Source organism: Phacochoerus africanus, chromosome 2 (assembly GCF_016906955.1).
Source record: "Phacochoerus africanus isolate WHEZ1 chromosome 2, ROS_Pafr_v1, whole genome shotgun sequence".
NCBI classification, from domain to species: domain Eukaryota; kingdom Metazoa; phylum Chordata; class Mammalia; order Artiodactyla; family Suidae; genus Phacochoerus; species Phacochoerus africanus.
Genome location: NC_062545.1, coordinates 256,433,847 through 256,458,160, shown reverse-complemented (window position 1 = coordinate 256,458,160; position 24,314 = coordinate 256,433,847). Strand labels below are relative to the sequence as shown.

Here is a 24,314-nt window from a genome sequence, read left to right as displayed (position 1 = left end):
TCCCTCCTTGGACCTGGCGATCCCACCGCGGGCACAGAACTGGCTTCCCTAGAATGCCAAGTGTCCCTGTGTTTTCCAGAGCAGACCGGGGAAGCGGCACATCACCTGACTCCATTTTTTTCTCTTTAGCTTATATGTGAAGCCTCCTTCTGCTTCGTCAGCCGAAATATTTTTATCATTTTTCTGTCGACTCAATACCACCCTCACCTCAGCCTCCCTCCTTTCCTTTTTCAGCAAAGAAAGGAGTTGTCGCCAACATGTTTCTCCAGTGGCTTCCCTGTTTAGGAAGCACTGCTGAGTCCACTAACTCGTGGGATGCTTGCGGGAAGTCCATCAGAGGTAGCAGAATGGGCTGTTCTCCCACTCAGGGGATCAACAAACAGAGGCTGCGCCGGGGGTAGCAGGCAGTGTCCAGACCCAGGGGCCTTCCAGGGCCAGCAGGTCACATACAGGATTGAAATGAGAGGAGGGGAGGAACTGACTCAAACAGAACACATACAATGCAAAAGCCTAAAAGTTCTCAACGTCTTAAACCTTAGGCTAGCAAATCAAATAAAAAACAAGGGACCAATTCAATCTGTGGACTTTCACCTGTGACTCTGGGTTTATACAATTCCCCCAACAGGACACCAAGAATCAGTGACTGGTGCTGGTTATAAAAATTAACATGCATAAAACAAAAACAAAAATAATCCATCTGTAGGGCTTCAGAGTTTTAAAGGTATATTTTTCTCAAATATGCTATCTCATGTCATTCCTGTGAAGGACTATTTCCACCCCAGGTCCCAGATGGAGAAATGAAGATTCCGAGGGACTGAGGAACTAGCATGTGGTCCTAGAGCCTGTAAACAGCAAAGTCATCATCATACCCCTAGGTCGTCACCCAGGAACCCCAGGACCTGCCCTGTTCCTCTGCCATGGCATCTATACCACAGGCGTGAGCAAGCAGCAACACCACCCAGTCCAGTGGCCCAGCCACCACCATCTCCCCTTTGAAACCTGATCACTTGGGCATCAGAGAAGCAGGTCATCCAGCCCTGCTTTGATGACAACCCCAAAGGTATCTAATTATAACAGGGAAGGGAGAGTCAGGAACCTCTCACTATTTCTCAAGACCAAATTAACTCTAATTCCTTTTGACACAGTGTATGTGCAAAGAGTAGGGAAAGCAGTGAGTTGAGGAGTTAAGAAAGCTGAGGCTTGAAGTGGCTCTGCCTAGTCACTGAGGTTTGGGGCAACTATCTCTACCTCTCTTCCCAGGCCTGTGTGTTTGTGTGTGTCTGCGCCTATCACTAGATCAGAAATGCCAAGCTGGCTTCATGGCATCATACTGAGAAGGACTCAGAGGCCACTGGACAGACTCCATGGAAAAGACTGTTGTGATCGATTAGCAATGTCTGCCACAGGCTTAAAAATGGGGAGTGAGGGCATGTATATCATTTACCAGCCCTGGATGCGATGTACAAAACATACTGCAAGTGAAAAGCACTTTGCCCTCACGAAGTTTTCTCACCTCCCTTGGAACTTTTTACAAGAAGCCCGTGCCACGCTTTTATCGTTGTGATCACCATGGTGAGCACCCCTTTACAGACTGGAAAACACACTGCAGGGAAGTGAAATCCTTTGGCCAAGTTCACAAAGATGATTAAGTAGTGGAGCAGAGAAGAGAGCCGAACCCTGTCCCTTCCATTTCCATCTGTTTGTTCTCCCTGTGCAAATGTCCGAGCTGGTGTTCTGCCACTGGGAGGCGAGCTCAGCCATGTGGCCGTACCGAAGGGACCACCCATTCGCAAGGCTCTGCCTCCCTCCCGCTGGCTACTTCCGCCTTTTAGAGCAGGGGCCACGGTAAGACATGGAAGGAAAGAGGTGTTAATTCACAGTTCTAGATGCCTCTTCCCAAGGTGAAGTTCGGTCCTCACTATACGGGTGAAGCCAAGCCCGGAGATAAGTGAGGTTAAAAAAAAGAGCAGAATAGGAAGTCCCTAATGTCACAGTCCACCCCACCAGGAAAAGGACACTACATCCTCAAGTCCAAGGTGCCTGAAACTATTATATACAGCATCCATTTCATTTTTATTTATTTATTTATTTTTGGCTGCACCTGCAGCACACAGAAGCTCTGCGGCCAAGGATCAAACCCATGCCATGCAGGGACCCAGGCCGTGGCAGTGACAATGCTGGTGGATGCTTAACCTGCTGTACCACAAGGGTGCTCCCACACCATCAGTTGTATAACAGCTTTTTGAGAAGAAAAGAAAGCAAGAATCAGTGCGCTAACAGAACACATCCACGGTTAAGACACATCCCAATCTCAGAAATGTGAAAATGTGAGAACGTGACCATTGAGGAAATATGGGATCCTGTGCCCATCTGCCGAGCGGGGCCACAAAGTGTTAAAATTGACAGTGTCTTCTAAACCTTACAGGGAAAAAAAATTAAACAAATACACAGAATGTTCTCAGTTTTCTCCCATAAACCTTCCCTGAATCTCCGGCATGGACAAATGAGAGTCCCACCAAAGACAGGGTCTGGCTGAACATCAAATCTCATGTTTAGCTGCTTCACGTTTAAGGGGCCCAAATGAGCTGGCGTCCTGCAAACAATCCCCTGACGTCCAGATCTAGGGCCCATGGCCCAGATCGGCTCCTACGACAACATGGGGTGCTGTCAGGTCCCTTCCTTTCCCCCCTCCTTAGACACGCTGGGTCCCATTCACCACACCTGCAAATCTGGACCATAACCCTAGAGGCTCCCCCTCCCCAGCCATGTTAAGGAAATGGTTTATACGAAGGAGTGAAGGGGGATGGGGAGCTTTTGAAAAATTCCCCAGATCATGTAAAGTCCAAGAACTATCCCCATCCAAGGAGCCCTCTCTGATTTATTGTTCCAAGGGAGCCAAGGGCTTCAGAGCTGGGTCTAAGAAAATCTATTTATGGCTCCCTAACAAAACACTGGTTTTGACCACATGGCCAGACCCAAATCGGTCACCTACTCTTCACTCCATCCAAATCCCAATGACCTGAGCTTTTTCCAAAAGAAAAATCAAATTAAGCCATCAAACCTTTATTGAGCTGCTACTCTGTTCTAGACCCTACAATGAATAACCCATGATCTCTGCCCTCCAGGACTTCCCGATCTGGCTGGCGAAACAGAAATGTGAACAACCAACTCTCATCTGTGGCCCCAGAGTATCTGGAAAGTACTGTAGGCTGGGGAGGTCCACAGAGAACAGGCAGGTAGGTCTCAAGGTGGGGCGGGGGGGGCGGTCCTCAAAGAACAGAGCCCAAAGAGGGAAAGAGTACCAGAGGCAGAAGGCCCAGGGTGAGCAGAAGCTCAGAGGTAGACAGTTCACCGGGAATTAAGATGCATGTTTTTAAACACTCTGCCACAGGCTCTGAGACAAATCCAGGAATATTCAGAGGAGCCACAACATCCTTGCAATGAAAGCACTGAGGACACTTTTGACAAGAAAGACGTGTAAGGTCTAGGGGATGTCTCATCCTAAAATCCCCCCCAAAAAAGTGTACATTTTTCTGTTGTTACTCAACTCTGCCTATTAAAGATGAGTCACCAAGTCTCCAGAACTACCAAAACTGTTGTCACTGGGACTCCATCTCCCCAAATGGTCAGGAGATTACTAACATATGGTGACCACCTTCTAAGGACTGGCTGGATGGAACACACGTGTTGCTTCATTTCATCACAGGACCACCCTTCAAGGTCAACATTAGTACCCTCCCTTTTCCAGATACAGAAGCTAAGGTTCCAAAACCAATAACACAAAGCAAACCATGCAGTGGTGCTGGATTTCACACTCGGGTCTGGCTGACCTCAAACCCAGCTTCCTATTTCACCAATTGGGTAGATGTCAGAAATTTTCTATACTCCGGACCTCAGGCCTATCCTGGAGGAATTTCTTGGTGGTTCCACGTGGGGTTCGGAAATGGATTTCACTGACAGACTGTCTTTGCCCCCAAATCCCTTCCCAGCCCTTGGACTCCAGCCCTGGTCCTACCCACCTGCTGTCATCTTCCATCTCCATCCTTCTTTCAGGCAATACTTTATTTAAAGCCCTCTTACGACAGCCTCCTGCACTTCTCAACTTCAATGGCATTCAATGCTAAGACACAGCACCCTGGAGTTTCTAGCCACCATTTGTTACTTTTCACTAAAGTGTTCTGGCCTAACCTTGGCAGAAGACTGCTTTGGGACAAGTTATTAAATAAAGGCATAGCCTTTATTTAATAGCCAGAAAAGGCCACTTTAGCCAGAAAAGGCCAAATGGATGGAATGCATCACCACTATAGGCTGAAATGCCTCAGAACAGAGGGCTCAGGAAGGAAGTCCCATCAACAAAACCAAGAGCTTTCAAAGATGTGTCACTAACCTTCTGAGGCCACCCAGTAACAACTAGATGGAACAAGGGTCTGGCCCTGCGCTGTCCGATACAGAAGCCACGTGTATAGCCACGTGTGGCTACTGAGCACATGAAATGTGGCTAGTCAGAAAAGACTTAATACCCCCCCCCAAGAAAGAATGTAAACTAGCCCATTCATAATTTCTACATTAATGAATACTGAAATGATACAGTCTCATGGATATACTGGGTTACATAAACTATATCATTAAAATGAATTTCACCTGCTTCTTTTTCGTTTGTTAAAAGTATTACCAGAAAGTTTAAAACAACATATGTGGCTTGCATTTGTGGCTTGGATTATAGTTTGATTGGACAGCACCGGTCTGACACATTTAAAAGATGAGGAGACCAAGACAGCAGTCCTGAAGTTCTTCGGCAGTGCATGTACGCGAAAATACAGAATTCACTCAAGAGTCTGATTGGAGTATAAATATAGCACAAACAGGAGCTCTCTAACTCCACAAAAACTCTTTGGGCAACCTGAAGGGCAAGTGAGGAAGAAAAGGAACTGGGGCTGCTTGCCCACCCACCACCAAGACAGGGACCCCAGCCTACCTAAACTCTCCTTTCCAGCCAGAGAACCTGGCCAAGATGCTGCTTCGCTCAGGAAGGACACCTGTCCCTCCAGTCTCATCCAAGGCCAATAAGCTGGGGGTGTGCCTGACTGCTACGCAGCTGAGACTTCTTCACAGCCGGCCCTTCAGGAAGGCTCAACCAGGGGACAAAACCAGTGGCCTAGGATGCTCACCCCACAGGGTGCACGAGACAATCGACTGGGATAATAAATAACAAAGTATAAGCAGTTCTTGGAGTATGTCATGGTGGATCACCTAATCCAGAGCCTAGCAAACTCTTTTAACCGGGACTCGTGGTAGGACTTGGCTTTATCGTGCACATACATGGGCACATCTAAGTAAAGTTAATTTGCACAAGACAGCACTTAACCTTCGATATACAGCTGTGCCTCCGCTTCTGTGTTTTTTTTTTTTTGGTTTTTTTTTTTTTTGGTCTTTTTAGGCCCTCACCAGGGCATCTGGAGGCTCCCAGCCTAGGGATCAAATCGTTCCTGTAGCCGCTGATCTATGCCACAGACACGCAGGATCGGAGCCACGTCTTCAACCTACACCACAGCTCACGGCAACACTGGATCCTTAACCCACTGAGCGAGGCCAGGGAGCGAACCTGCGTCCTCGTGGATGCTAGTAGGGTTCGTTAACCACTGAGCCACAACGGGAACTCCTATTCTTTTTTTATCATGCCGATCATGACCATGATTCACAGCCTAGCCTGGGTGTGATGAATAAGAAGTTCACCCCCCATTCTGTGATGGGTACTGCTATTTGACCACTGCACCCCACCCTCTAGAGTATGAGTTCCATATAGAAAAAACAGGCCCACAAAACAGAGATGATTTTCAATTTCTACCCAGGGGTTCCCTTTAAATCGTAGACAACACAACACAACGTGTAAGCTCAGACTCCTTCTCAAACCCAGTGATCCAGGCAGCTACCTGGAGTCAGAATCAGAGGAGAAAATTATTCCTTAATATCCTTGTTTTGATTCAAAGCTCTCATTTTACAAATGCAAAAACCGAGGCTCCAAAGGAAAAAGTGGCTTGTCCAAGGTCATACAGTAAGACCTTAGGAGAGCTAGGGTTCCTATGTACCCATAAAGCCACTTCACTTTCCATCACCAGGGAGGAGACACAACTGACATGAAACATCACAAGAACATGGAAAAATTTCAAAATTTCACCATGACCATGAAAACGCAGCTTATGCAGCCGGTGAAACACACAAGGAAGTTCTTATCACCCCACCAAGAAGAAGACAGGAGGATTCTGAGGTCAGAGGAAGCAGCAGGCCAAGAGCTGAGTCAAAGGTAGGGGAAAAAACTGTATCTGACAATGGAGGAGTTTTTAAACTCTGTTTCTTGAACGAAACAAATCATCGGCTGTTTCTTTTCGAGGACCAGGGAGAGGTCACCCTTATACTGACCAGCCATCTTTGTTGCTTTCCTTCTGCAAAAACAAGAGCCCTTGTTCAAGTTCACCTCTTTGCGGGGCTGAAAGTATAAGCAAACCCTTTTTCTTAGCTTGGTCCAAAGTCAAGCTATAAAGCAAGCCCTTGAAATTTCAAACCTAATTAGAAAAAAAAAAAAAAAAACTCCTTAGGCAGAAAAGCAAAACATTAAGTAATAAGAGTCTCCTCTGTGAAACTGAGCATAAATGATCTTTCACCAAAATAACTCAGCCCATCATCAAATTACCACCCCTCAAGTCCAATTTGCCAGATTTTTTTGCTCAATATTATAAGAGGGTTTGGTGAACAGACAGGGGCTAATAAAAATTAGCTGAGATATCCATTTCTGGTCACACTTCCATCCATGATAGGTGGTGCGCGAGAGGCAAGACCCAGGTCAGGTCTCAATCCTTAGAGATGCCAATAGAAACAAAAGAAAACTGACCCCGCCCCCATCAGTACCATCATGCACCTCTATTTCCTTTACAACCAACATGATCAGAATAGCCAATTAAAAAAAAAAAAAAAAGAAAAGAAAAAGAAAAAACAGGTCCACAAAACAGAGATGATTTTCAATTTCTACCCAGGGGTTCCCTTTAAATTGTAGACAACACAACAAAATTTCAGCAGGTGTGTCAGGAGATCTAGGACACACAAAGGGACCGTGCTGCAATATTTTCCTTCCTTGCACCAGAAATAACCTGTTATCTACAACCCTGACTTTTTCTCAGATGCCAGGGAGGGGTGCCCACCCTCTCCTCCCCAGTCCAGGGTAAGCTTTCCTTCATCACTTGCTAAACTGGCCTGACTGTCTCAAGAGGCCTCCAGAGCCCTTGGAAATTATAAATTCTTTGACTGTCCTAGGCATCGGCCTAAATAATTCAACAGAAAAAAAAAAAATTTAATTATGCTACTTAAAAAAAAAAAAAAAAAAAAAAGCTCATTCCAAATATGTCAGAATGTGGCCAGTCAGCCCTGAAGGATTTTGTTACTAAAAAAGTAAAAAATCTCCCAAATGCAATGGCGATGATGGGAAATGTCGAATCTCTGCCCCTGTCAAAAATATTTCACAGAATTCGTGTCCCCTTAGAAACCTGAATTTCCACAAAACAGGGGTTGTGAATCCATGGACTGGGACCATCATCTCTTCCAACACCAGCTGATCACTGTCCAAAGGGGCTCAGGGTTTCCTGTCCTAGCCCTGTGGCAATGTGCCACCATCAGGTCCTACAAGATCCCATCCTACAAATGCTAACATTTCTGTCCCTTCATTTCGGACAGAAAAATCAGAACTTTTTTTTTTTTTTTTTTGGTGCAAAATCCCCAGCAAGTTCAGATACTAATTTATCATAAATAACCCTTCAACTTTGGGTGGGTTCCTTATTTTCCTCTGCTAAATTTCAATTCAGTCAATATTTGTCTTCCCCCCCCAAAAAAAAATTTTTTTTTGGGTTTCATCTTACTCGATTCTTTTGAAGGCCAAAAAACTACATCAAATACTGTTTGCACATGTGCTTTCATGTTCCAAAGACAAGCACCTTTGGGTTTGGCTTTTGTTTATATTGATTTTTTTCTTTAAAAAAAAAAAATAAATTTTGATGCTAGAATCAGCTGAATTGGTGTTTTACCTCATTTTTCCAGCAAAGTAAGTATTCCACTAGATGAGATGGATAAAAATCAGAATTCTCATCTCCTTTCTGTCCTTTCCTCTTTTATCCTTCAAGTCAGTAAAATTTGTGCTTTAAAAAAAAAAAAAAAAAAATCACAGATGCCCCCCCCACACAAATGATCAAGGTTAGTGGATTTTTTTTCCCCCTTTGAAAGTAATCAAATTTGTGAAAAATATCAAATGTTAATAAACTACCAACCCCACATCACAATCAAAGAGGCCTGAAACCAATCTGGATTTTTTTTTTAAATAATAAAATTTTCAGATTGGAAGAAGATTGAGCAAACACACAGAAAGGAAAATTTTCTTCCTACCAAGGATTCTTCAACCCTTGTCTTTATCAACTGATTCAGTAGCATGTCATAAAAAATGAGCTTCTGTGAATCCACTGTTAGTTTTTTCATAATAATGTTAATTATGCATATCTTATTTTAATGGCGGTCTCTCCTACAAATCTGTGGGCTACTCAATTTATATAATGTAATGAATTTACATTTTTTCCCAATGAATATTGCTCAGAAAAGGGTCCTGACATTTTCTGGATAAAACAACAACAAAAAAAGAAATGCTTAGATGTTTCAGGAAACAAAATCAGAAAACAGTCTTAATTATTCCATCAAAACAAAAAAAAACCCACAAAACCCAACAAATGCAGGGAAAAAAAGGCAGTATTTTCCTCTAACTTTTCCAGTTTCTGTTTTTCTTTAGAACCTTGGGATTTAAATGCAGTAAAATGTAAATGAAAATTTAAAAAAAAAAAAAACCTACAATTTTTGGGTGTGTCCAAAGCCAACATTTTAGGGTCTATTTTCTCTTTGAAATCCTTCCTTCTTGAAAACAGAAAAACTTTAAAGATCGCCAAATGGCGAAATTAGTCTTTTTTGCCCGATGAGCTAAACAAGTTCCAAATTACAATGAAGTACAATTTCTAATTGCTTCAATAAAGCCAATTCTCCCAGTTTCCCCTAAACTCAACAATTTCCCTCCTTTCTTCATCCCAATTAGTTTTTTTCTCAAACTAAAATGAGTTGGACAGCCAAACTGACTTTGGTTTTAGAAGGCATTTTGCTGTCTTCCCTTCAAAAACTGAATTCATTCAAATTTCAGCTTAATTTTCATTTACATATTATCTGGATTTGGCTTCAGAAATAAAAATTGTCTCCATGCCTCTGGAAAGATCAAAGTGAAAACTGTCACCCCCAAAAAGAAAAAAAAAGAATCTCTTTCCCCTCCACTGCCTTATAGAGCAAACTTTTGAAAAAATAAGAAATAAAAAATATTTCTTTTCAATTTTAATTTCTTTTTTTATTTACAAAATAGTATCCTCTAGGTGGCGTCGTTTTAATGGGAAAAAACTACCGTTTGAAGAAAAATTAGAAAAAAAAAATTGAGAAAGGGAAATATGGCCTTAAAAAAAAAAAGACTGTTGCAAAGACAGGGGACTAGGAGCAAAAGACCTCCCGGGGGGTCATCAGGGACCCCAAGCGCACTGAGGGTCAGGGGGAAATTGTAAATTTGGGGGGGAGGGGGGAGAGCTGGAAGGGGTTGCATTTTTGCAAAATGTGAATTGTCCAAACTGAAATGGCTGCTCTGTTCTCTCGCCGCTTTGTTTTCTGGGCTCCGGTCCGAGCTCGGGGCTGGAGGGGGCGCCGGGTGGGGGCCCAAAAAGACCCCCGCGTCACCCTCACCTTCCTCACACCCCGCGGCGTCCGGGGGGGCTCTCCAGACCCCGACCCTCCGGTTTGCGCCCACAAAAACCCCGCAAACGTGCTCAGGCACTTTGCATTTTGCAAATCTTGCAATGAAGTGGCGCAGCGCCCCGGGCCCCGGCCCCCCGGGGTCCCCCGCGCGGTGCATGCCCCCGGCCCCCCGTCGTACCTGCGGAGCCGCCGCGCCGCCCGGCTGGTTCATGGGTCCGTGCGGGAGGAGGCGGCCCCGGCGCGTCCTGCTCCTCCCGGGCCGGGCTGCTGGTGCGCGCACAATGCCGCCGCCGCCGCCGCCGCCGCCGCCGCTCCCTCCTCCGCCCGCCCCGCTCAGGCCGGGGGGGCGGGGGCGCTGGGGGCGCGCGGGGGGGGGGCGCCCGGCCCTCGCCCCCACCCCCGGCCCGCACCCCCGCCGCCGCCGCCGCCGCCGCCGTCCTCCGTCCGCCCTCCGCCTCCTCCCCACTCGCGGGGACGAGTCCGCCCCCCGCGCCCTTCCCGCCCCGGCGGCCTCGCCGCATCGTCCCCGCGAGCTCCGGGCCTCGGCCTCGGCCTCCGCGCCGCCGGCCTCCGCGCCGCACACAAAGCCGGCTGGCCCCCGGGCGCGCCGCTCCCGCCCGCCCGCCTGCACCGGGCCGCGGCGCACCCGCCCCCCAAACTTTCCCTTGTCGCGCCCCGCGCTCCCCGCGCCCCCCGCACCCGCGCCCCGGCGCCCTCCTGCTCTCCCCCCGCTCTCCAGCCCCTCGGAAAGGTCATTTTCACGTTGGAAAAAAAGTTTGGGGAGCTGCCTCTGGACGGAACACAAGGGGTTAATGGGAGCTCTTCGGCTCCCCCCTCACCCCCCCCCCAAATCAGATTGATTTTTTTTTTTTAATAAAGTTTGAAGAGCTGGCCTTACGGAAGAATGGGAAGGCTCAATGGGTATATTCCTATTGCCCCCGCCACCCCTCCAAAAAAATCTAATGTAATTGAAAAATAAAAGTTTGAAGAACTAGCCCTGTGCCAGATGGCAGGGACTGAGGGGCCTCTTTCTAGCCCCCCAATCAGATTGATTTTAAAAATAAATACTTGGGCTGCTTCTATGTGAAATGCGGCATTAAGAGAATGTTTCTCTCTACCTCTGTCAATTTTTTTTTTTTTGAAAAGAACATTTATTTTAAAAATAAAAGTTTGAAGAACTGGCCCCATGTCAAACAAGAGGGGTTAAAGGTTAAGGGGGGTTAGATTGCCCCCACGCCCGCGAAATCAAATTGATTTTTAAAAAAATTTGTGAAACTGTTTCTGTGTGAAATAAATGATAAACAAGAATATTTTTATCCTGCAGATTTTTTTAAAAATTAAGTGTGAAGGATGTGCCCCATGGGAGACTAAAGGGATCAGTGGAGCCATGCTACATGGCCCACGATTGATTTTTAGAATAAGAATTTGAAGAACTGCACATACATGAGATGGAGAAAATCTTTCCTCACCCCTCCCCAAGAGAAAAAGGAGAAGAATACTTTTTTAAAAATAAAAGCATTGGAAATTAAGGGTAAACAAGTATCTTTTCTCTGAAACTACCTTAAAAAAGAAAAAGAAAAATTAATATTTAAGGAGTTGGGTCAACATGAAACAGGAAGGGTTACAGAAAGTTTTTCCCTGCACCTCCTAGAAAAGTTCTTTTTTAAATGTCCGGAAACTTAAGGATTGTGCAGAAGACACTGTTTCACCCTCAAGAATGAAAATGTGACAAGTTAGCCCAATGTAGGAAGCAGAGAATTGAGACAATCTTCTCCAGGCCAGGCACACATACACGATTAAGAGGGATCTTTGAACCATTCCCCACCACCCCAAAAGTTGGAGAGTCATTGAAATGAAAAGGTGGCCATTTTTCTCCCTGCCAGCCTGGCAAGTATGTCCCAGGCAAAGGTTTGGCAGCTTTTGCCAAAGCTGGTGTAGGGCAGGCGCCAAAAAAGGAGCAGGGCTTCTGGTGGAGTTTAGCAGTGTCGGGCTCCCATGAGCCGGGCATGTGTGCAGGCCAGGCAGCCCCCTGCCCACCTGCTCCTCATCCACTGGACGCCTGAGGCCCTGTTACCCAGAGAATGCTCTATATTTGATGTCTCTGTGGCTCCATCTCTGTGTGAAGGTTTCTGGGCACCTGTCTCAAAACCAAGCCCCCTCCTCTGCTTAATGGATGCAAGCCTGACCTTAGACTCTGGAGTAGAAAAAAAAAGTGAATCCAAAGTAACACTGGGTCGCAGTCATCATAGCTCAGAGATATAGGGTACCGGCGGGGGGGGGGGGGGGGGAGGGGGGCAGGGTACCCTGCCTGGGAAGTCAGGAAAACGTGATACAATAAATACTCAGTGAGCACTTACTATGTGCCAGGCATGTTGTGTGTAGTGCAGCCACAACAGTCAGAAGAGGATTGCTTGAGGCAGCCCTTCTCAAACTTGCACGATCTTCAGGATCAGGGGGAGGGCCTGTTCCAACATTGACTGCTGAGTCCTACCCGGACTTCTGATTCAACTGGTCAGGGGTCAGGGATAGGGACCAAGAATTCACATTTCTAATTCCCAGGTAATGCTGACGCTGCTGATCTGAGGACCACATGTTCAAGATCATTGTAATACCACGCCAACAGCAAAATGCACGGGCACAAGAGAAAGAGAAAGGGCCCAACCCCACCCTGAGAGGTTTGGTGAAGATTCTTAGAGGAGTAACATCCTTCGGGAAGGTGGGGTAGAAGCATCCTTCCTCTCTGGGTCTTCATCAGGTGATTAAAATTAATCTAGGGGAGTTCCTCTTGTGGCTCAGAGGGTTAAGGACCCAAAGTCATCTCCATGAGGATGCGGGGCCTTGCTCAGTGAGTTAAAGATCCCATGTTGCCACAAAATGCCACATAGGTCGCAGATGTGCCTTGGATCCTGAGTTGCTGTGGCTGTGGCATAGGCCAGCACCTGCAGCTCTGATTCAACTCCTGGCCTGGGAACTTCCATATGGTACAGGTGCATCGTTAAAAAAAAAAAAAAAAGATTAATCTAGGATCTCTCTAGATGAAGGATGCTTCAAGTGTCTGTAGGTAGGTCTGGGGAACCATGAACTAAGAAATTTTATGTCTTTGGTTTTGTTTTTGTTTTTGTTTTTTTATCTTTTTGCCATTTCTAAGGCCTCACCTGTGGCATATGGAGATTCCCAGGCTAGGGGTCAAATTGGAGCTGTAGCTGCCAGCCTACACCAGAGACAGCAACGCAGGATCCGAGCCGCATCTGCAACCTACACCACAGCACACGGCAACACCGGATCCTTAACCCACTGAGTGAGGCCAGGGATCGAACCCACAACCTCATGGTTCCTAGTAGGATTTGTTAACCACTGAGCCACGACAGGAACTCCAAAATTTTATGTCTTAAATAAGTATATCTCTACATGTGCTTTTTGGGAGAGAAAAATCTCTGGCTTTTATGGACTTCACAAAAGAGTCAGTGACCCCTACCTGGAATGACCTACAGCCTGTTTCCAGGCACCTCTTCTCTTTCTGGAATCACTGCAAGCCCTTTCTGCTTCACTACCACCCAGGGCCACAGGAACTAGGCCTTCTCTTCTGTCAGCACATCCCAACTGAGAGCACAGAGTGCATTCAACACCACCCGGCCAGGGGGGTGGGAGGTGGAACTGTCCTCCCCCGGGGGTCTGGCCCTTGGAAGGTCTGTCCCTTCTTCACTCCATCCCCCCTGGATCACGGAGGGTATTAGCTCAGAGGATGAAGGCTGAATTTGAAGTCTTCCCGACAAAATCCGCTTTCTAAATGGACATGCACACACCCCAAATGACACAGTCACCCAGAGCTATGATTTATTTATCCCTTTCAGGAGTTACCCAAGAGGAGGCTCACTACAAGCAGGGATGAGAGGTGGGAGGACAGGGAGTATTTAGTGACAAGACCTGCTCAGTGATGGAACAGGTGCCAATGACCATCGATCGGAGCTGCTGAGAACAGGCACTGTCACTAAGTAGACACAGAGTCCGGTAGGGACCGCCAAGGGATGGCCCATACTTTTAAGAGTCCATGACTCAGTTTAACATGCCTGTGTTTATCAAATTCTAGAAACCTCTCACCCTTCTTATCCCCACCCCACTGCTTCCAAAACCAGTGCTGCATTAACTACTAGGAACCCAGGCTGTGGAGTCAACCTCCTGGGAGCCAAACCTGGCTCTGGCCCTTGAATGCTCCCTGATCTTGAGCAGACAACCCAATCTCCCCCTTGCCTCTATTTCCCTATCCTTCAAATGGTGTTGGCAATTAGGGGTGTTTTGAGGGTGAAATGGGATAATACATATAAAGCTTTTAGAAAGTGCCTCATATAAAGAAAGCACCCCATGCACATCAGCCATTGGACTCTCAGAGATATGTTTCCTGCCTTTGCCACTGACTAGCTCTGTGCCCCTGGGCTCGTGGCTTCATCTCTACGCTTTAGTTTCTGCCTCTGTAACATGAGGATCCGAAAACCTACCAGTCTTATCAACACTCTTTTAGATGTAACCAGTAGGAACGAAATCATGCTAAACTTATAAAAAAAAAAAAAAAAGGAAGGTGTTATTTTATTAAATTAAATCATGGTACCAAGGGCAGGAAATGAAATGAAGCCTCCAGAGATTTGGAGTCAGGAACTAGAAAATCAGGAACCCGGCTTACGCTCGCCATCATTCTGCGCCACAGCTCTCTCAACATCTCAGCCCGAATTCATTCTCCTTGTCTCTCTCTCCGCCCCCACCCCCAGCTTTTCCCATCTCTCTCCAGGTAGGTTCTTTTTCCTCTCTGGACACACAGTCAAATGGCCTCAGCCCCAACAGGTGCTGGGTTGGCCTCTCTGTGCTGCAATCCAGACTCTCAGGTCAGAGAACGCAGTTGGCCAAGCTTGACCCAAACGCCACCAGGAGCCAATCACTGATGAGCAAGGGGAACACGGTCGCATAAGGCACAGAGACTTTGGGGACCCCCCTCTGAGGGAAGGGGGCATGGCGGTCTGGGCAGATCCCTCAAATATTGAACCTTGTTGAGGATGGTGATTGTTTGCTGAGACTTGGGGTCTCAAGGGCTCTGCCCAGGGCTGACACAAAAACACACCGAAAGGTATATTTCCTCCTGGTGGAGTCTGAAGATTTCAAGGTAACAAGGGATTGAGAATGGTGAGATTTTTGTCCAGTGGGGCATGCCAGGTAGATGTCAAGCTTCTGTCACAGGCAAGTGAGGGGAACAAGGAGACAGGAATTGCCCCAGAAATGATCTGAAACAGAAACTGAGTCTTGGCTAAAATCTTGTGGGTAGATCTTGGTGTGGAAGATGCCTTTAGAGTGGAACAGTAGGTTCTCAGGGGTGTGGAACAGAATGAAGGCAGGGATTTCACAAAATGGTGTCTCCCTTCTCAGGCTGGGTTTCTTTTTGATTTGTGTTATTATTTAAAATTTTTTTCTTTTTATGCTTTCACCTGTGGCATATGGGTTGAACTGGAACTGCAGCTGCCAGCCGACACCACAGCCACAGCAACACCAGATTCCAACTGCATCTGCAACCTACGCCGCAGCTTATGGCAATGTCGGATCCTTAACCCACTGAGCGAGGCCAAGAATCAAGAATCGAATCCACATCATCATGGATGCCCGTCGGGTTCTTAACCCACTGAGCCACAACAGGAACTCCTGGGTTTCTTTTTCAAGTCTAAATAATTCTCCTTTGTAAAACCCCTGTCAGGGAAACTTGGGCTAACCTAAGTTTCTACACAACGAGAGAGAACTGCAGAATCCAGTCTTATAACCTCTTAGCAATTTACCAAACAAGACGGCAGGCTTTTTGTATTTGATCCACTACTTCTCTGAGGTGGGTAGAGAAGGTATGGTTGCCCCCATATTATTTTATTTTGCCCAGGGCATGTGGAAGTTCCTGAGCCAGGGATCAAACCTGCACCACAGCAGTGACCCAAGCAGTGACAATACTAGATCCGTACCCTACTCCCACCCCCATTTTAAAGATGAGGAATTTTGCGCACAAATAAACTCACAATGGCTTAAAGACTTAAATATAAGACAAGACACCATCAAACTCCTAGAAGAGAACATAGGCAAAACATACTCTGACATCAACCTTACAAATGTTTTCTCAGGTCAGTCTCCCAAGGCAACAGAAATAAAAGCAAAAATAAACAAATGGGATCTAATAAAACTGAAAAGTTTTTGCACAGCAGAGGAAACCATAAAAAAAAAAAAAACCCAAAAGACAATTTACAGAATGGGAGAAGATAGTTTCAAATGATGCAACTGACAAGGGTTTAATCTCTAAAATATACAAACAACTTATACAACTCAAGAGCAAAGAGCCAACAACCCAATTGAAAAATGGGCAAAAGACCTGAATAGACATTTCTCCAAAGAAGATATACAGATGGCTAACAAGTACATGAAAAAATGCTCAGCATCACTGATTATTAGAGAAATGCAAATCAAAACTACCATGAGATACCACTCACACCAGTCAGAATGGCCATTATTAATAAGTCCACAAATAGCAAATGCTGGAGGGGGTGTGGAGAAAAGGGAACCCTCCTGCACTGTTGGTGGGAATGTAAATTGGTACAACCACAGTGGAGAACAGTATGGAAAACTGTATATAGAACAGCGTATGACCCAGCAAACCCACTCTTGGGCATATATCTGAACAAAACTTTCCTTGAAAAAGACACATGCACACACATGTCCATTGCAGCACTATTCACAACAGCCAAGATGTGGAAACAACCCAAATGTCCATTGACAGATGATTGGATTAGGAAGATGTGGTATATATACACAATGGACTACTCCTCAGCCATCAAAAAGAATGACAAAATGCCATTTGCAGCAACATGGATGGAACTAGAGAGTCTCATACTGAGTGAAGTAAGTCAGAAAGAGAAAGACAAATACCATATGATATCACTTATATCTGGAATCTAATAGACGGCACAAATGAAAGTTTCCGCAGAAAAGAAAATCATGGACTTGGAGAACAGACTTATGGTTGCCAATGGGGCCGGAGAGGGAATGGGATGGACTGGGAATTTGGGGTTAATATATGCAAACTATTGCTTTTGGAATGGATAAGCAATGAGATCCTGCTGTATAGCGTTGGGAACTATATCTAGTCACTTGTGATGGAGCATGATAATGTGAGGAAAAGAATGTATACATGTATGTGTGACTGGGTCACCTTGCTGCACAGTAGAAAATTGGCAGAACACTGTAAACCAGCTATAACAGAAAAGAATAAAAATCATTAATAATAAATAAATAAATAAATAAATAATAAAGATGAGGAATTTGAGGTTCAAGGCCTTGGCCAAACCAGCAAGTAGCAGCCCAGTCTGACTCTCATGCAGTGGTCTGCCCATGGTGCTTCAGCTGTCCCATAGAAATTTCTGGTGATTGGGATCAAAATCAACAGATTCATTAAATCATCTTGTTTTGACTCTGGAATTTTCTTCTTTTCCTTCCTTTCATACCTCTTCCTCCCCTCCCCCACAAAGGAAGAAGGTAGGAAGACGTGGCATCAATTTATTTCCTGAAGAGAGGTCCTTGGGAGTCATGGTGAAGCCTCCAGAGAGGCAGTACTTGAGGCTTTTGCAGTCCTCTGGGGAGGTGAGTCCAGGAGGAAAAGCCGGAAAGAAGAGAGACCCAGGACACAAGCCTGGCAAATCAAAACAGAGAGCTCAAGCTCATGGCCTAGACCAAGAATCAGAATTAAGGCCAAATCTGAGTAGCGCATCCATGGATTCAACAGCAAATACAGTGGAATGGACTGTGGGTTTCAAAATTTATTCCATGGGCCTGCTGTCCTGTAAAGCCTAGAGAAAGTCTACCATCTTGGCGAAGATCTCATTCCGTCTCTGTAGTTAGACCTGTGTTGGAATCCCTGCTCTGTACTCACTGAATGGAGCCACCATAACATCCTCAGTTTCCTCATCTGCAAAATGGGCAAAATGAGGTTTCTAACATACAGGGTTATTGAAAGCATCAATTCATGTTATACCCAACACACAGTAGTTAGTATTACTAGTCCCAGCTCATTTCCACCTTAACATACATAAGGAAATTCTGTTTGCTGGGGGCAGGGGCAGGACGGGGTCACCTCATTTGAGCAGCGTTATCAGGCCAAGAAGGAAACAGAGCCAGCTTTGGAGAGGCAGCCGTCTCCTATCAGACAGCAGACTATGCCCTCCACCTCTGGCAGTAATCCTGACTTTAATTCTGCTGGATCTCAGAAGGAAGGAGGACCTAGGCCTAGGGAAGGAGGAAGAAGGACAAAGATGGCAGGAGCTGGTCCATCTGCTTTTTTTCTTATGCCATCTGGAGGTCCCCAAAAGAGGCTTTAATCTATCCTTTCTACCCTGAGGTACACTTGTGACTGGGGTTAGTTGACAGTGTGGCATTGTGTGGGACTCAGGTTCCAGACCAGACCAAAGTGGGCTCAAATCCCAGCTCAGCCCGTTTCCAGCCACGAGAACCAGAGCACATCGCACTACTGTCTCTGAGCCTCAGTTTCCTTAACCGTTAAATGGGAATAATAATACATACCTTCATATTTCACATGAAGCTTAGAAAAAAGATGTATGACAGCACAAGTAGCTACCGTAGATGTCAGGGATGATCGTAACCAATCATGACATGACCTCAATGGCTTGTAATTGCAAAACTGTCCAGTGGGTGGAGCATGTCTGAAACCACAGCTCAGCCATGGCACTGTTTTGCTCCTGAGTTATCTCCAGGGACAGGTGAGGAGAGTGAGACACAGAAGGTAAAACGGAATCTATATTTCACCAGTAAAAGGACAAATGACCATGAAGGACCTCCTTATGTGAGGCTCCAAGAACCAACAGCATTCACATAGAATTTCTGCCAAAAACGCATAGCTCAAATCTAATCATGAGGAAACATCAGACCAAGCCAGAGGAAGAGGCATTCTACAAAACAACTGGCCTATGGTCTTCAAAAATGTCAATGTTATGACAAAGAAGGGCTAAGGAACTGTTTCAAATTAGAGGAGACGGAAGCAATATGACCAATAAAAGCAAAGTGCGATCTAGAATTGGACCCTAGATCAGAGGGGAAAAAAACATTGCTATAAAAGACAATATGGGGACAATTGGTGAAATCTGAATATAGTAAGATGTCAGATAATAGGATTCATTCATGTTAAGTTTCTGACTTGATAGGTATTCTGTGGTTGTGTAAAATGATTTCTTGCCTTACAATGTACACACTTTTGATGTAAATGAACATGATGTCAGCAATTTTCAAATGATTCGAGAATACATCTTTTATAATATGCACATATATACCTACACATATGCCTATATGTGTAATATATCACATATATATGAAATTAAAGCAATAGTATGTGACTGCATGTTAGCAATTACGAATCTGGGTAGAGCACAGGGAAGTTTACTCAATACTGTGTAATAACCTAGATGGGAAAAGAATCTGAAAAGGAATGGATAGATGGGTATGTATAACTGATTTTCTTTGCTGTGTGCCTGAAATGAACACAACTTTGTAAGTCAACTCTATGCCAATAAAACTTAAAAATACACAATGATAAAACAAGCGTAAGGGTTATTTGTACTATTCTGTCAACTCGTCCAGATAACTTTGAAATTCAAAATAAAAAATTAAAATAATTAATGTATCTGTAATTACCAGAAAAGAGAGCAGTCTATGCTGACATTTCTGTAATAAGAATGATCTCATTTCAATGTATGTTTGACAACAAAATTTGATTCATTGATCAGTGGTGTGTCCACATCAAAAAATTGCTAATTTTTCTTCTACCAACATAGGGTTTCTTTTGTGACTGTTATTCCTACCACGTTCCAGTTTCCCAAGCAAATTTTGTGATCTAAATTTTGTCAGGAAGATTTCGGGTCTTCCATCAATTTTTAGTCAATAACAACCTTTAACGTGTACAGTTTTAGTCTTTGTCAGCCTTATTTCCTGTTGCTTTTTTCCTACCATGTAGAATTTTTTTTCAAATTTTTGCAATTTTCAATGCAAACACTGAGTTTTGGGGGTGGTTTGTTATACAGTATTATGGTGGCAACAGACAACTGATACATTTTCCTTCCTCTGTCAATCTTCTGCAGTTTCCACATCTCTCAAAGGGTGAGACCACTGATTTCACTGACTTTACAGAGCTGTTACGAGAAGTAAATGCCAGAATTGTCCAGGTCTGGCAACTATGGAAGTTATAATCTAAAGGCTTATTTCTCTCTTCTCTCTTAAAGGTTACCCTCCTCTAGTTTACAGTTGAAAGGGGGCTAAAAGACATTTGTTCTCCATTTCCCCTAATTCTAGTGACAGAATCTCAATGTTCCTTGGAGAACAAGACCCCCACCATGCTTAATATATGTATTCTGGGTGAAGTTTCTCTACTCACCCCTGAGTGCCAGCAGCACATGTTCCAAGTCTGGCCAATCAATGTATTCTACCCCTGTGGCCCCAAATTGGTTCAGGAATGGTCACATGGTAGGCTAAGCCAATGTGGTTCACTTTCAAGAATATGAATGCAAAGTTTCCCTTTCCATTGAGATTACTGAAGAGATGCAGTTCAAGTCTAGAGGATCCAGGAATTACCATGAAGAAAAAGCTTGCCTCCAGATACCTAACAGGGGAAAACAGAGCCCAGAGGTGGGAAGAAACTGTCCTAATGACAGAGTTGGAACCCCTAGATCCAGCCAGACCTGAAGCTATACATATCGTTGAATTTTTCATTATATGTGTCAATTATACCCTTTCTAGGGCTTGGTTTTATTATACCCATTTTAGGGGTTGGTTTTGTAACTGAAAAAAAAAAAAAAAGATTTGTGTTGCATTCCTCCAGGGTCACCTTTCTGACCACTTTGTTCCTAATCATCATGGGTTCCTCTACAATGTTCTTAGCCCCACTGCTGTGAAGAGCCACTGTGTTTATCACTGCCAGTCACCACCTGAGACACTCAGGAAAAGTCTACCCATTAGGATGATTATTCTTCCATACAGACTCTAGGAGCAGGGAGAATGAGGGCAGGACTGGGCTGACCAAGTGTCAAACTTTGCCCTGAACCGTTCTTTTTTGTTTGTTTTTTGTTTTTTTATTCTTTTTTTAGGGCCACACCTGTGGCATATGGAAGTTCCTGGGCTAGGGGTTGAATCAGAGCTGCAGATGTAGGCCTAAGCCACAGCCACATTAACACCAGATCCAAGCCTCATCTGTGACCTATGCCACAGCTTGCAGCAAAGCTGGATCCTTAACCCACTGAGTGAGGCCAGAGATTGAACCCACATCCTTGTGGATTGAACTCACATCCTTGTGGATAGTAGTTGAGTTCTTAACCTACTGAGCCACCATGGGAACTCCTAACAGTTCTGATTTATGCCTGTCATCACAGAATGATTACTTGTGTGTGTGTGTGCGTGCATGCGCTTTTTTTTTTTTTTTCATGCCGCACTTGCGGCATATGAAAGTTCCTAGGCTAGGGGTTGGATAGGAGCTGCAGCTGCCAGCCTGTGCCACAGCCCCAGGAACACAGGGATCCAACCTGTGTCTACAATGCTGGATCCTTAACCCACTGAGCAAGGCCAGGGATCGAACCCGCAACCTCATGGTTCCTAGTTGGATTCGTTTCCGCTGTGCCACACCAGGAACTCCGTATTATGCTATCCCTTGATTCTCCACTACCCCCCTACATCAAGCTGAACATTACTTTCACACTTTACCAAAGGGTTGAAATAACAACATAAGATATATGACAGGAGTTCCCATGGTGGCGCAGCAGAAACAAATCCGTGTAGGAACCACAAGGTTGCAGGTTTGATCCCTGGCCTTGCTCAGTGGGTTAAGGATCCATCATTGCTGTGAGTTGTGGTGTAGGTCGCAGACATGGCTTGGATTTGGTGTTGCTGTAGCTGTGGTGTAGGCCTGCAGCTGTAGCTCTGATTCAACCCCTAGCCCAGGAACCTCCATATGCCGCAGGTACAGCACTAAAACACACACACACACACACACACACACACACACACACAAAAGGATGTATGACAGAGCTCACAGATGGCTACAGTGACATCTCCAATCCCATGTGCCCTTCTACAGTGTGACTTTACCTCTCTGCCTCAAGAGCTGGAATCTAATTCTCTTCACTTTGAATCTGGGGAACTTGTGACTGCTTCAAACCACCATGCAAATGATGCTGAGTGACTTCCTAGACTGAAGCATGAAAGACAGAACAGCTTCCATTTTTTCATTAGAATGCTCATACTTGGAATTAGAAGAAAGGAATCTGACCACAATTTCCAGAGTCCCTGAGCTGTCATGTAAGAATCCCAACTTCCTTGAGGCTGCCATATTGTGAGGAAGCTAAGATTCATTGAGAAGCTACATGCAACCACTTGGGTGGGCAGCCAGGTGGACAGAGTCTAAGATGGATCCCAGCTATCCCCACCTCCTGGAATTTATGCCCTGGCATAACCCTTTCCAGTTGAGTAAGGGTGAAACTTGCTTCTAATCAGTAGAATACTGCAAATTATGGGTTATCACCTCCATGATTATGTTACATAAGACTATAACTTCTTTCTGTCTGGTAGACCAGGGCTTACTGCCACATAGGGGAGGTTCAGGCACCAAGGAACTGGGAACAGTTTCTGGCCAATTCCACTGATGAACTCAGTACTTAGTCCAACAACCCAGAAGGAACTGAGTCCTTTGGACAACCAGCTAAGCCAGCTTGGAAGCAGATCCTTCCCCAGTTCAGCCGTCAATGAGATGCCAGCTGTTGCTTGCAGCCTTACGCGAGACCCAAAAGCAGATTCCTGAACCACAGAAACTGTGAGATAATAAACATATGTTGAGGATTCCTTGTTTATGCACCAAAACTTGTATTTCAATGATTTGTAACGAAAATCCTTCCCAGCCTTTTAAACAATGGATCGCTCCATTTCTGCCATCCTTCCTAAAACCTCAAGTGGAGCACTGCCCCAGAACTTGGTAAGGTGAATTAACTGAGCTGAGGATATTCACACAATAGAGTGAATTTTCTAAAGGAAAACATTTTTTTTTCCCCCAGATTTTTGAGAGCCGTTGAGTATGCATTCAGCTCTTCACAGGTCAATGTTTGACTATGTGAAATGAGAAACAGCCCTTCCATGATCTAAATGTATCCTTCCTACCAAAAGACAAATGTAATCCAGAAGACTCCCAGGCCTTACTAGCCTGTGGGTATAAATGAGGTCACATGTATTTATTTATTTAACAAAGACTTACCTAGGGCTAGCAAAGAGCTGTTCTAAGTGCATTAGAACCGTCAATCCTCGTAACAACTTGATGAGGTAGGGACTGTTTATTATCCTTTCTATTTGATAAAGGAGGAGACTGAGGCACAAAGAGGTAGAGCAACTTGCCCAAGGACACAGAGCTCCTAAGTGTATCTGGGTTTGGGAACCAGGGATCCTGTACTCATAGGCACTTTGCTGTCCAGAATCTCACTGATGTAGGTCCCCACCTGTATGGTAGGAGCATTTGAGTCTCCCTGGTCAGATTCCTTTCTTCTAATTCTCACAATTTCCAGAGTCCCTGAGACGTGTTGCCTGTGGGCTCAGTGTTCCCTTGAATATTGTTCCTGGAGGGCAAGTCTGCCAATATGCTTATTCTATCAGCTATCTATTGCCATAGCAATGCTGCCTAACAAACAGCCCGAGACCCAGTGGTTTCAGATAATTGGCATGGATTTAATTCATGAATCTGCTGGTCAGTTGAAAGGTTCTTCTGATCTTGGCTGGCCTTGTCCACCTGGCTGGGGTTGGCTGGCTCCTGGCTGTTCCATGGTGGCCATAGCTGGGACAACGAGGGCCACGTGGTTCGGCTCCACAGGTTTCTCATCCTCTAGCAGGCTAGCCCAGGCACTTTCATTTGGTAATGGCAGAGGGGAAATGCAGACCAGCCCAACCGTGTAAGCACCTTACAAGCCTCTGCTTGAGTCACATCTGTGAGCATCCCATTAGCCAAAGCAAGTCACACAGCTGGGCCCAGGGTCTCAGCAGCAGAATACTGCACAGTCAGTCACGCGGCACACGGTGAACTAGGGCCATTAATGCCATCAATCTCCCACCCTTATCACCAATTTTCTTTCTTCTCAAAAAAAAAAAAAATGTCAGGACACAATTAAATTTCAGAATAAAACTTCATTTAGAGAAAGCTGCCCAAGACTCCATAAATTAAAGCTGGGCTCTGAGAGATGGTGAAGAAGGAAACCATACCAGGGGCAACAGGCACAAATGGTTTCTTTCTAAAGGGAAAATAGCAGCATTGCTCTGTATCAGTGGGAAGTGAAACTGAGAATTCAGAACTCGGCCTGCTGATGTGTGTGTGAGGTGGGTGCTGGGGGGCGCATTCTCGTGGCAAAGTGGCAGTCAGCAGGGGAGCATTGTGCAGGCCTGGTGTCTGAGCAATAATGTTGCACAAA

General features: G+C 45.3%; 1 protein-coding gene across 9 annotated transcripts in view; it reads right to left on the bottom strand.

Moving 5' to 3' along the window:
• ZNF618 (zinc finger protein 618) overlaps positions 1 to 10,114 on the bottom strand; it is a 199,328-nt gene extending 189,214 nt beyond the window's left edge. For 6 of the 9 annotated variants that reach the window (XM_047768220.1, XM_047768226.1, XM_047768227.1 and 3 more), the window contains exon 1: positions 9,989 to 10,088. In XM_047768220.1, the coding sequence (XP_047624176.1) occupies positions 9,989 to 10,021 (33 nt within the window). In that variant the 5' untranslated portion in view covers positions 10,022 to 10,088. Of the gene's footprint in view, positions 1 to 9,988 lie in introns of all 9 variants that reach the window. The other 3 variants (XM_047768222.1, XM_047768228.1, XM_047768221.1) reach the window with 3 other exon arrangements.
• Positions 10,115 to 24,314: the final 14,200 nt, after the last annotated feature.